At 40.0% G+C, this 13,572-nt stretch overlaps 1 protein-coding gene across 2 annotated transcripts; it reads right to left on the bottom strand.

The window, feature by feature from the left end:
• Positions 1-383: 383 nt before the first annotated feature.
• Positions 384-11,807, bottom strand: LOC123949176 (guanylate-binding protein 6-like). Of its 2 annotated transcripts, none has more exons than XM_046016532.1 (6): positions 11,651-11,807; positions 6,846-7,048; positions 5,617-5,701; positions 5,062-5,252; positions 3,980-4,159; positions 384-1,535 (listed from the first exon to the last, which is right to left on the bottom strand). In XM_046016532.1, the coding sequence occupies exons 2-5, from the start codon at positions 6,930-6,932 to the stop codon at positions 3,986-3,988; spliced, it is 537 nt and encodes a 178-aa protein (XP_045872488.1). In that variant the 5' UTR covers positions 6,933-7,048; positions 11,651-11,807; the 3' UTR covers positions 384-1,535; positions 3,980-3,985. The 2 variants fall into 2 exon arrangements, with proteins under 2 accessions (XP_045872488.1, XP_045872494.1); XM_046016538.1 differs by having other exon boundaries at positions 384-1,538; positions 3,984-4,159.
• Between the last annotated feature and the right edge of the window lie 1,765 nt (positions 11,808-13,572).

The following is a 13,572-nucleotide window of genomic DNA, read 5'->3' as shown; positions in this document are numbered from 1 at the left end:
TCTGGGTTTAGATCCCTGTATTAATATAATAAGCCACATTGTTTGCCATTTTTTCAAATATTTTCTAACTTTATTGATATGTTTGGACTGCCTATTTTTCTGAGGTACTGAAAAATGTGTACAAAATCTCTCATGCCCATACCGTGGGCATTAAGGTGACACAAAATCCTGTAACAATAGGAGATTCGAACTGGAGACATAGTGAATCAGTCCTTTTCTCAGGAAGAACATTGTGGCAAGTCTCAATTAGCACATCCTCACAGCCCTATTTTCTAGGAATTGCCGTTCTAATTCATTCTGCCCACTTTGTATTGGGATCTTAAAACTGATGTGATTTGATGTAGGATTCAGGAGCGAATGGTCAAGAAAGAATTCTTAAGACATTTTTGGTGCAAAAAAGATGGTTTTATTAAAGCATGGGGATAGGACCCATGGGCAGAAAGAGCTGTACTAGGAATGTGAGGAGTGATTGATTATATAATTTTAAGTTGGGAGGGGTAGAGACAAAGGAGGTTTCCAAAAGGATTTTAATATGTGAAAGAAGACTTACTGTGGCAGGAATTCTCTGTCTTTAGTGACCACAATTCTTGGTCATGTCACTGTGAAGAATGAAGAGGTAGACCAGAGGAAGAATGGCGGACGGTGAAGGAATGTTTATTGAGCAAGAGTACAAAGCTCCTGGAGAGGGAGGGGACCTGAGTTTCTAAGTTTGGGGGGCTTTATGAGCACATCTGCAGAACCCTCTTAAGCCATCAAGGTGTGCTGGTCGTGCCAATCAGGACTTTGGTCATGTATCTGGGCACCTATAGTTTAATGTGTACATGATGATGGTCTTTTTTTGGTTGACATCTGGGGGCTATGCTTTGTGGTTCATTGTTTTATTTTAGGGTGTTTTGCAGAAGTCATTTCTGCAAAGGCTGCAAAAACAGAATGTCAGCCCTGTCTAAGCTACAAAACAGGATGGTAGTGCTGTTTTATTTTAGCTGTCCTGACTATTTTCTTGTTGGAGATCTGGGCCCTGACCACATAACTGCAACTAAGTCCTAACATTACAGGATCCTGGAGGCCTGACTATTGCCAAGTTAAGGTTGCGTTTTGCCACTAGCAAAGCATTGCATTAAGACTGTTAGGAGTTCCTGGAGGTCTCAAGTGTTTGCCAGTGGGCTGCAAGTTATAAGGACATTTAATTTTATCCACATTTCCTTTTGCCTTTGTTCTCTGTATCAAAAACTACACCATTTGTTTTAACAAGACTCCTTTGAAGCATCTGCCATAATGAGGATATAGAAAGTGGGAAACTTTTTTCAATCAACATTTTCCAGTTATTGATCAAGTGCCACACATGCAAATGGGAGCTAAGATTACAATGGTAAAGATCAACTGGTCCTTGGTGGCGAGGCATCATCGGAAAGACAGAGTCAATGCATAATTTAAATTTTCAAAATCATGCTGCAGGTGCAGTGAGAGTGCAAAGGAGGGCCACCCTACTCAGTTTTGGGGGTTCAGGAAATCCAAGACTTCAAGGAAAATCCAGTCTGCAAAATAAAGGTGAAGATCAGTAAGAGAGGTTGTTTGAAGAAGTCCGAATACTGTACGCAGGTATCTAGAAAAAAGGGGTAACCTGTCAAATTGTGCAACTGGAAGTAGTTCATTATACCAATAGCATAGCATGCAAATATTAGTCAGCTGAAAGGGAAGTCCAAAAACACCAAAGATACACTGAAGTCCCACTCTCTAACTAACACCTCAACCTGTAAATTACGGCTGGAAAGTAAAAGATACCAGTTGGAATTCAGGATCACATCATACTTTATATCTTATTTTTCAAAGAACTGGAGGAAGTATAAGTCAACCCCATAATACGAACAAGATTAGGATATACGTGTTTTTTTTTTTTTCCCCAGTACCAGACCTCACCATCAGACCTCTCTTTTGAACCCACTGATGCTTTCCTAAGAATGCAAAATTCCCTGTTACCACCAACATCATCACCATAACCATCATCCTTGTTTTTTCCTTTCTTAGCCTCCTGAACAAGAATTGCATACTCCTTATAAAATTTCCAAACATACAAAGCTTTATACAAAATAAAATAAGTATTCCTCTCACTCCTGATCTCAGAAACCTAGCTTCCCCTAGAAGGAACCAACATTGCTAGTTCATCATGTTCTATCAGAGATCATCTAAGTGTATACATACAAGTATATGTAAGTGCCAATTTTTGGCAAAAATAGTGCACCATTCCTATTGGTTTGCACCCTACTTTTCCCACATTACAGTATATCCAGTAAATTGTTCTGTGTCATTACAAAGAGTGCTCTGTTTCTCAATTTTCTGGCTATATGATATTCCATTGTGTGAGGGTGCTAAAACTTATATTACCACTCCCATATGGATGGATGTATAAGTAGGTCCAGTCTTGAAAGTTACAGCTAGGGCTGTAGTGGACATCTTATAAATAGATAATTTTTCTGACTATGTGTATGAGAGAGAGGGTGCATGTATGCCTTAAAAACTGAATCTGTGGGGCCAAATGGACATTGGTTAAAACTTCAGAAGTGTTAGACACAGTTTGCAATAGATATTAAACAATTTGGGCTCCCATACAAGGACATGTTTTCTGAAACACTGGAAACACAGTTTGATAGCATATGAGGTGAGACACTATATCTCATAGTTTTAGTTTCATTTCACTTATTTTGAGTTACTTGAACATCTTTTCTATAAGCTATCTACTCAGAGTTTGCCTGTTTTCTTTTTTTTTTTTTAAAGATTTTATTTATTTATTCGACAGATAGCGATCACAAGTAGGCAGAGAGAGAGAGGAGGAAGCAGGCTCCCTGCAGAGCAGAGAGCCCAATGCGGGGCTCGATCCCAGGACCCTGAGATCATGACCCGAGCCGAAGGCAGAGGCTTAACCCACTGAGCCACTCAGGCACCCCCAGAGTTTGCCTGTTTTTATTGACTTGTGGCTCTTTATGATAAACAACTTATAAAATCAGCTCTTTCCTCTGATATAAATCAAGGCTGTCTTCAGAACATTTTTGGCTTCTGAATTTCTTTAGGTTCTTTTTCACCACAACAAATTTATTTTTTTTTATGTAGTTTTGTCAGTACTTTTATGTCTTCAGGTTTTATGGCATTTAAAAATAAATTTGATGTCCCAAGACAATTTTATAAATTATTTGACATTTACTGATTTTATGCAGTTTTCCAATGTTCACTCTGAGGTCAAGCTGAAATTCACTTCGTGCAAAATTTACAATAGTTCTAACCACGCTTTCATTCTGCACTGCTGTCCGGTTATTTGAAAACAGGCATTGTATGTCGTTCATACTTTCCCACTAATTTGAAGTAACGCTTTTCACATGCACATAATTCCTAATGTGGTGGGGTTCTATTTTTAGACTACACAATGTGTTCTGTTGTTATGCCTTTATGCTCAATTGACACACTGTGCTAATTACCACAGTTCTATAAATTTTATTGTACCTCTTCTGAATTGCCTTGACTTTTTAAAGCATTTTTTGATCAGCTCCATTTAAATTTTACAATTAGCCTTTCTGAAATTTTAATTCAGAGCCCATGCAATTTATAAGTGAACTGAGAGAGAACTAATCTGCATATGGAACCAGCCTGTCCTACTCAAGAACACAGTGTGGATAGCCATTTGGGTAGTGATTCGTGTGCAACTTTCAGAAGCATTTTTTGATAAATATAGTCTAATATGTTTCTTTTTCAGGATATTACATATTTGACCTTCTCTTTGTCTTCAAATCTGTTATTTCCATGTCCATGGAATATGAATGAATTAACTATCCAACCACATTGACTATATTTTTTGTTTGCTAAGCATTGATGCCCTGTAGTAGGTATTTTGTATTTTTCTATTAAAATTTTGCTAAAAAAAACAGAAAAGGTACATATATGTAAAAATAAGCCATATCAAAAAGCTGTTATGAAAACTTGTAAAAATTACCTGAAATTATCCACTAGAGAAAAACTTGGTAAGTAGTAAAGTCAACTCTTTTATTATGTCACAAATTTTAGACCACCATGAGTGCTCTGAACTGTTTTCTTCCTTATCACTTGCCGTTGTCTCTGAAGTGCAGTCATTTTTATTGTTTTTCTTCTTTTCAGTCAGCACTTCAATTTGGGCCTAAAAAGCATGTGATTTAGTCATAAAAGGAAAGCACTTAAAAACCCAAACTTTCAGGAATAATGTCTGCATTTTCCTTTTTAATGTAGTCTCTCTTATTAGATCATTTACAACAGGGAGATTTCCTGGTTTAGGGCTGGGAAATGAGAAGCATAGTACAACCTTGTTTATATTCATCCATCACTAGGGTTTTGCAAGGTGCAAAACAGGCATAAGGACAATTGTTGTGAGATATTCTAGCTAAAATTATGCTATTTAGGAGAGAGCCTTTGACCAGAATGTCACAAATGCTCACCCACACCTTAGAAATAATGGGACCTTCTAAGCTGGTTTAGAAATCTGATACAAACACTTCCAGACAGGAGAAGAGAGAATAATGCCCTCTGTGCTGTGTGCTGACTCGGGCAGGCCATCCTCACCTGGAGACAGCTCTAGGTTAGGAGCTGTTGGTCCCCCCAAGTCTGTACATAGCTGATAGTTTTAGGTCAGCAAGGATCTATCTTAGTGTCATTGGGTGAGCAGGGTGCCTGAAAACCGGCAGTAATCTTGGGAAAGTGAACCAATTGCTGCTTCTATTACATACACCCAGTTAGGACATCTATGCGATAAACCTGGGAACCCTATTTAATATTGCTCCGTGAGCTCATCCAGGAATCCCCCCGGACAGCAGCATCTTCTGTAATGCTTGGAGCTACTGAGTTCTTACTGGATTCTCTGGAAACTCAATGTGAACCCAACTCAAGTGCCTGGACACAAGCCATGACAAGTTCAGGGCGTGTAGTGAATCAGATGCTCTAAATGACAGTGGTGCTTATCTCTCTGACTTCGCTGTGACTTTCGCTCCCTTCCTGGGGCTCCTGGGCTTTGTCCGGTAGTCCCTGCTGGGCCCAGGCCAGGCTTACCTCAAGCCTCTGAATCTTCTCATCCTGCTTTCTCAGAAGGTTTTCTGTCTCAATCTTCATCTCCTCTTTCAGTTGGATTATGGATTTATTGAACATTATTTCTAGAAGCTTTATCTTTTGCTGCATCTCTTTACACCTTTCCTCAAGAAGCTGCTTTTCCCTCTCTGCTGTCTCTCTTTTGGCCTGCTCCTCTGCTCCAGGAAGATTTTCATTCCAAGAGGAAAGATGACAGAGGTTAGGCCTGAGAGCTACAGGCCCCTGTCCCACAACACCCCACTCTCTCAGACACCAAACTGTCTTTACAGTGCAGAGGGGAATGTCCGAAATCGCCTGGTGACCATACCCGGAGGGCAGGTTGGAGAAGGTGGTGGGAAAGACCCTGACCGCCTGGCTGTTGAGCAACCACACCCTGTCTTGTTATTTTCAGATTTAGAAGAGGGTGCATTCCACAGAAGGCGAGGAAATGCCTTCCTTCAGGAAGATCTTCCTGTTGGGCAGTGCTCCAAGGGCACACAGGAGTCTCCCGCCCCATTGTGAGCTAAGCTCTCCCCATACCTGCTAAGGCTCTTTGTGTATCACGGAGAAGCTCATCTTTTTTCTTACAACTTTCCTCTAGTTCTATCTTCATCTGTAGCAATTCCTGGGGACCACAAAGGGCAAAGACATGTCAGGCAGGTCAAACCTGAACTTCCATTGAAATATTCTGAGAAAAAAACTAAGTAACATTCCTTATTTGCTTCCCCAACGAATAGAAGGTTCTAAGACCCTGGTTATCTCACTAACCCCTCCAGCCTCCAGAAGAATGTGCAGTTTTATAAACACAATCTTGGTTGCTTTCCTTCTCCTCCAAACTCAGACACTTTATCTGAAGCAAAGTCAGTAGACGCTTGACTGAATGCTGGCAGTTTTCAGTACTCAGAATCCTGCTCTTTTTTTTCCTGTTTATGGCTTCTCCAGTAACCTCCCATCCCAGATAGTGTGTACAAGTCTTTTGAAATTGATGTCACACTCCTCTTCCAGGAAGATTTCCTAGACCACCTAATCCATATAAAAGAAGCCATTGTATATTTACATTTGTATACTTTTGTCAATAAATGCATGAAATTTATGGTATATAAATTACTGTTTTTTTAACTTAAATTCAATTAGCCAACATATAGTACCTCATTAGTTTTTTGATGTAGTGTTCGATGATTCATTAGTTGCATATAACAGTCAGTGAATTACTTTTAAAAGAAACTTGAGTTACTATAATCACAGAGAGAAATACTCTATTAAGACCATTGGTAAGTTTCTGAACTCCCTGAGCCTTCCTTGTGACATGTTGAGTCTGCATTATATAATCTCGATGGTTCCTTGCAGCTGTAATGTCCTGTGATTGTACCTACAAGGCATGGTTGACAGTAATACAACAGGAAGCAAAATAAAAATAAAGAATGATCTGGTAACAGAATCTTCTCAGAGAAACTTCGGTTGCTGTGAATGGAAGAGAGTACACAGAAAAAGCAGCAAGCTCAAAATAACGTAAGCGTGTTCCAAGCACATAGGGAAACTGCCAATATTCAGTCAAGGAGGCCATCTGTGTGTCTATACTGACTTCACTTTGGATGAAGTGTCTGAGTTTGAAGGAGAAGGAGATAAAATAGAGTAATAATGTCCTTTATAACTCTCTCACTCAGAAGAATCAGAATCCTTTCACCACGAAGGCTAGCTAATTTATGGCCAATCAGTTAGCTTCTAGGTAGAGGGGGTAACATGGAGAATCAAGTATTAAGACCAAGTACCAGGTACTGTTTCTGTAGCTCGTTATCCTGGGAGGGTTGCAATGTGGGGGCTGCCTCCCCATCCAGGTGCGGGAGTGCCAGGACCATTTCTGTGGGAATCACTGAGTTCTCACACTAGGATATGGGTATCACCTCGTTGTCCAGACAAGGAACTGCTCCACTGTGGAAGGCATCCGTAAAGGTCACCGTCAGAATCCCCAGCCCTGAATGAGGCAAGAAATTGAGGGGACCAGTGAGATCCAAAATCAGAAACTATAATTCTAAAATGATTTTTAAAGACCCTAATCAGTTTGAAACTTTTCATCAGTCACTCTCGTCCTACTAAATCAGTTTTCTTTCCAATCACTGCAGTTAAAAATGCAAAGTATCTTCCTTCAGTTAACATGCTCTGGTATCTTTTGGATATCTTTGATATCTCCCCCAATGAAGCATATTAAGAACACAGTTGAAAATTATACAACTCAATAACAACAACAACAACAACAACAACAACATTTGATTAGAAAATCAGTAGAGGAACTAAACAGACATTTTTCCAAAGAGGACATCCAAATGACCAACAGTATATGCAAAGATATTTAACATCACTAATTTCAAGGGGTATCTTAAAACCACAATGGGAGATCACTTCATACCTCTTCAAATGGCTATTATCAAGAAGAGAAGAGATAATTTTTAGCAAAGATGTGGAGATAAGAGAACCCTTATATATGGATGACAGGAATATACATTGTAAATTGGTCCAGCCACCATGGAAAACAGTATGGAGGCTGCATAAAATAAAAAATAGAACTACTGTATAATCCAGCAATCCCATTTGGGGGTATTTATCCAAAAGAATTGGAATCAGGATCTCAAGGAGATATCTGCACTCTATTGCATAACTGACAATAGGAAACAACCCAAGTGTCCATCAATAGATGAATGGATAAAGTTGTGTACGTATATACAATGGAATATTGTTCAGGCATGAGAAATAAGGAAATGCTGCTTTTTGTGACAATATGTATGGACCTTGAGGGCATGATGTCAAGTAAGATAATCAAATATTAAATCAAATATATGATACTACTTATATGTGTAATCTAAAAAAGAAAAAAATTGGGGGCACCTGGGTGGCTCAGTTGATTAAGCATCTGCCTTTGGCTTAGGTCATGATCCCAGAGTCCTGGGATTGAGTCCCACATCTGGCTCTTTGCTCAGCGGGGAGACTGCTTCTTCCTCTGCCTTCCATTCTCTATCTCTCTCCCCCTCTCCTCCTCTCTCCAACAAATAAATAAATAAAGTCTTTTAAAAAAATGAATTCCATAAAAACAGTAGAATGGTGGTTATGGGGGGCTAGGAGTTGGGGAATTTGAAGGTTAATGGTTTATAAGGGTATAAGCTTGCAGCCAGTAAATAAATAAGGCTGGAGATGCATGGCATAATGATTAAAGACAACAATACCAAATTATAAACTTCAAAATTGTTAAGAGACTAGATCTTATTAAACTAGATCTTATTATCATCAACAATACACACACATACACACAAATATGATAATTAAGTGACATGATAGAGATGTTAGCTAAGGCTAAGGTGGTAATCATATTGTCATATGTAAATGTACCAAAGCAACATGTTTTATACCCTAAAACTTACATGGTGTTCTATCAATAAAAATAAAAATAGATAAGAGGTGAATAATTGAGGCAGGTAAATGAGATTATATTTAGTCCTATTAAAATTCCACTTACTGGAGGCGTGGGTGGCTCAGCTGGTTAAGCATCTGACTCTTGGTTTTGCTCAGGTCATGATTGCAAGGTTGTGGGATCGAGCCCTCATGTCAGGCTCTGCACTGGGCATGGAGCCTGCTTAAGATTCTCTCCTTTCTTCTCCTTCTAACCCACCCCACTTGTGCATGCACCCTCCTTCTCTCAAAAAAAAAAAAAAAAGTTCAACATACTTCAAGGAACCAATTGTGAGAAAACTAAATTTCAAACAATTGGTTCCTTGAAGTATGTTGAACTTTATATATATATATATATATGTATATATATATACATATATATATATATGATACAATATACACTGATATACCAGAGAGGATAAACACTTCTCTCAAAGCGCATATATATATATATATATATATATATATATATGCTATATATTATCCTACAGGATATTTCCTCAGATGCAGTGGAAACTTGCAAACCCAGAAGAGTGAGTCTCACAGTAAAATAAGACCACAAAGTCATTCTCTTGCCTCAGAGTTATTCAAAGGATGCATACATTACCACTTCTGTACTTTTCCGTGGCCCAGAATGCAGTCTGCTGCCTTCATTATTCTCCATATTCCTGATGAAGCTAGTGATGAAACCCTGGGTATCATCAGTCTGCGATGTTTTGCCCTCATTGATATTTACAAGAACCTGCGAAGTAGGCTTATGATACCCACTTTGCAAATGAGCTTAGTGGGGCTCAGAAAGTCCAAGGAAGGTATTTTTTCCAAAGCACATAGTGAATAAATGGTAGATCCATGATCGGAAACCTGGAAGGTCTGTTTTACTATTCCATGTTTCGCACTCAATTACCTGACAAGACAGTTTTCCTCAAACATGTTGGTTACCCATGCTTGATGACCAGTAACCTCTAGAGGATTTCTGTTGACTCTCCTATCCCCAAAACACCGTCTCTAGTGTGTTATTATTCTGATCTACTGGGCTCCTCTTGTTTCTGCAGCATCAGGTTGTCATCCCGCAAACCACTCAGCAGTTTTCAGACCTGGATCTCTTCTGTCACAGCTAGTGCTTGCCGGGGGCTGCAGCTCACCTCCGGTTTAGGGAAGATATCTTTCCATATTTTTATTCCTTGATCTCCAGTCCCATTTGTTGTGGCTTTTTTTTCCCCCTCAACACACTGGTTGAACTTCTATTATGTGCTGCACATTGTGCTTGTGTGCTTGGAGAAAAAGAGAAGCTGTGGCTCCTGCCCTCCGAGTTATACTAAGGTAAATGTATTGCTTAGGATTAGGTTCAGCTGTGATAATTAGACAAACAAAAAAAGTCTCCTAAACAATTTACATTGATTTCTCCCTCATGAATTTCGGGTCAGTAATGTAGAGATGGTATGTGCTTTTTGTTTCATAAGGTTTGAGGCTTCAGAACCTTTTTGTCATAAGCTCGGTCATCTATAAGGGGTGGCCCATGGTGTGAGACGATGAGCTGTCATATTTGTATTTTAAGCCGGGAATGGACAAGGGGAAGATAGGCCTCTCCTTTCTGACTCTCTATGTCTACATAAACCAAATTGTTTCTTAAATTCATCTGTATTCCCATACACAACCATAGGAGAAGCTGGAATTGGCATCATTATTCTGGGAAATTATGTGCATGGCTAATTAGCAGGAGCCCTATTAGTACTGGAGGAAAGAAGAATGGAGATTAAAGAGAGAGTTAATAGTGTTTCCTGGTAACCATCTCCAACTAGGAAGACAGCAGACAAGACAATGATGATACTCTACTGTTTCTCATCATTGTAATTATCTCCACTAAGTCTAAGCTTGAGGAGAAATGTGTAATGTCTGTTCTGTTCTCTTCTTGGTCCCCATGTTGGGCACATCGTAGATTTGTGAAACTGAAATAATCCTGAGGAAAGAGATATAGGTGAGTGATGGGGGTTAATTGAATTATGTGTAGAGATGACTTAATTCAACTTACGAATACAGAAGAAGAAAAGTCTTGGGGGAACCTTAAGAGGTGGGAGGCCTGGGAGAGCATGGGGTTTCCGAGGCAATGCAGACAGAGTGAACATCCAGAAGCAGGGAGAGGTTAGCTACATGAAATACCCAGAAAATTCCCTGCAAGTATTAGTAGTAGGATGGCCAGGGATGTCCTTACTAAGCACAGACTTACTGGAGTGATGGAAATAGTCAGGGGAGAGGAAGGAGCAGTCCTGGGGGAATGAAGTGGATCCAAAGAAAGGAAGAAGAGGAATTTCTGGATCCCAAGATAGAGGTGTGAGTATTTAGTGGAGAAGAGTCATGGCCTCTGTTACTTATTCCCCCAAATAATAATCAGAATAAGAATGTAAGTAGAAAAACTTCCATATCTGTTTAGAAAGAGAATGCAAATATCACAAAATATCACCACAGGTTAAATTTAAGTGAAAGGTATATCATATTTCTTAAGCTTCCTCTGTAATTCAGATTTGTTTTTAATATGTAGACTTTTTGAATATGTAGATTTTAGAGCAAGAATATGTAAACAAGGGACTCCTGGGTGGCTCAGTTGGTTAAGCGGCTGCCTTCGGCTCAGGTCATGATCCCAGCGTCCTGGGATCCAGTCCCACGTTGGGCTCCTTGCTCAGCAGGGAGCCTGCTTCTCCCTCTGCCTTTGCCTGCCACTCTGTCTGCCAGTGCTTGCTCGCTCTCTCTCCCTCTCTCTCTGACAAATAAATAAATAAAATCTTTAAAAAAAAAAAAAAGAAGGGGCGCCTGGGTGGCTCAGTGGGTTAAAGCCTCTGCCTTCGGCTCAGGTGGGATCGAGCCCCACATCGGGCTCTCTGCTCCACAGAGAGCCTGCTTCCTCCTCTCTCTCTGCCTGCCTCTCTGCCTAGTTGTGATTTCTGTCTGTCAAATTAATAAAATATTAAAAAAAAATATGTAAACAACATTAAGTAGAAATCGCAAATGTAAGGTTTTATATCTTCTATATTTAGATCTATCAATTGCGTTCCACTTCTCAGTTCCCATTTTTATCTCATAAATTAAAGTTTTAAGCCCAAACCTAAAGTACCTCTAAAAGAAAGTTTAGAAATGAACATACCTGCATCTTAGCACTGCTGGTCTGTTCACGAATGAGCTTTCAGCTGTCTCTGAACTCACCCTTGTTCTGTTTCCTCCTCCCGCAGAAGCGGAGAACAGACTGAGAAAGTTGAGAAAGAAAAAGGAAGATGAAACGGAACCTGAAAGTGAAACTACTTTAAGTATTGGTTACATATTGAGAGAAGGCATGCCAGAACCGAGACACCAGAGCTCGAGGAAGTAGAGGAGGGAGGGAATTCAGGGACTCTTAGTTACTCTGTACTTAGACCTTACTAAATGTCACCCTAACTAGCTTTCTTTGTTTTGTCTCCAACTTATCTGTCCACAAATAGACTGTTATCAGAGGCCAAGGGCATAAGCGAGTCTGGCTCCAGGATTCCTGAGCAGATCAGGTTCAGCCACTTGCCATTGACAAAACCCAAAAGCAGAGAGACCAGTGATGGTGCAACAAGAAAGAGATTTATTCCAGGGAAGCCATGGGACGCAGAGGACTAGTGTCCAAAGTGTGTCTCCAAAGTCTAGAAAACTTCCAGGTTTGTAGAAGGAAAAGGTGGGACAGAGGTCAGTGGGTACATGCAGGTAGGCAGTCAAGGTCAGGTCATTGTCCTGGGGTCAATCACACAGGGTCTTGCTGGTCTTAAGGGAACTTAATTAGTTAGAAAGCACAGACTGGTGTCCAAATGTAGGTAGTTTGGTTAACTCCCCAAACTGGGTCCTCTTTAGGACTATGATGTAAGTTAGGTATGCATTCTGTTGTACTTTCATGTCTTCGAATTCATGGAGCTTCTTGAATGAGTCGATTAATATTTTTCATAAATCATGCATGTTTCTGGTTATTTTTTCATATGTTTTATGTCATACTTCCTACCTTGAGCCGATAGATACATATCCTTTGTTGACACCTGGTTTCAGAAGGCATTATTCCTGCATACACAAGGCCTCACTCACCTTTAGCTAGGTGAATGTAGGAAAGAGTGAAGCAAGGAAAGTAAGTAAACAGATCTGAGGACGTGTTATGGAGCCACTCTGAGTCCCTGGGGCTCAGTCCTGCCAGGGTACTGTGAGTGAAATTCAAGGAGTATTAGAGAATGCCTCATTGCACAATGTGTCTGATGAAGGGAGAGCCATCAGTGTCATAGAGGTTGGTGATAAGGGACTTAAGCCACCTGCTTATGTAATTTTGTTTTGTCCTGTAGCCACCCAAATAAACTTGAGATTTGGATGGTCTAACCATGTGTAGCTCATGATGAAAAGTTCTGCTCTTGTAGTGACTTGCTATACCGAAGTCAGGAGCTCAGTCTCAACAACAGCCCTAGAGTAGCTTTACAAACAGCGAGTAACCTTCTGATGCATAAGCTTTGACATTGTCGTGAGACAATAAAAGCTCTGCTAAGACTGTTAGGATTGCAGGTTACCTCTCCTTCCTCATGCTCCCTTTGTCACCACCATGTCTCTCCTGGCCACATCAAGGTAACCACGATCCTGCTTTGGCCCTTGATACAGCTGGATCCCTAAAGTGTGTATTCTGTAATATCTAATGTCTTGTACTCAATACTATGCATGTGAGATTTGTCCATATTTCTGTGTATAGCTGTAGATTGTTTATTTTCTATGATGTATAGTAGTCAATAGTAAGGATATTCTAGAACTTGTTTATCCAATCATTTTTTGACAGACTTTAAAGTAGTTTCTTGTTTCTTGGCTGTTATGAAAAGGGCTGCTCTAAACATTCTTGCATGCATCTTCTAGGTCACATATCTGCGCAATCTCCTTGTGTCTATACCTACGAGTGGATTGTTGAAGTGCATATGTTCTGCTCACAGATTTGACAGTGTCCAACAGTCCCATAGTTGTACGAATTTATGTTTGCACTAGCACTGTAGAGCTTTCCACGTGCTGTTCAAGCTTATCAGACCTCAGTAA

Source organism: Meles meles, chromosome 1 (assembly GCF_922984935.1).
Source record: "Meles meles chromosome 1, mMelMel3.1 paternal haplotype, whole genome shotgun sequence".
NCBI lineage: Eukaryota > Metazoa > Chordata > Mammalia > Carnivora > Mustelidae > Meles > Meles meles.
The sequence above is the reverse complement of the archived record's forward strand: the minus strand, read 5'-3'. Positions and strand labels throughout refer to the sequence as shown.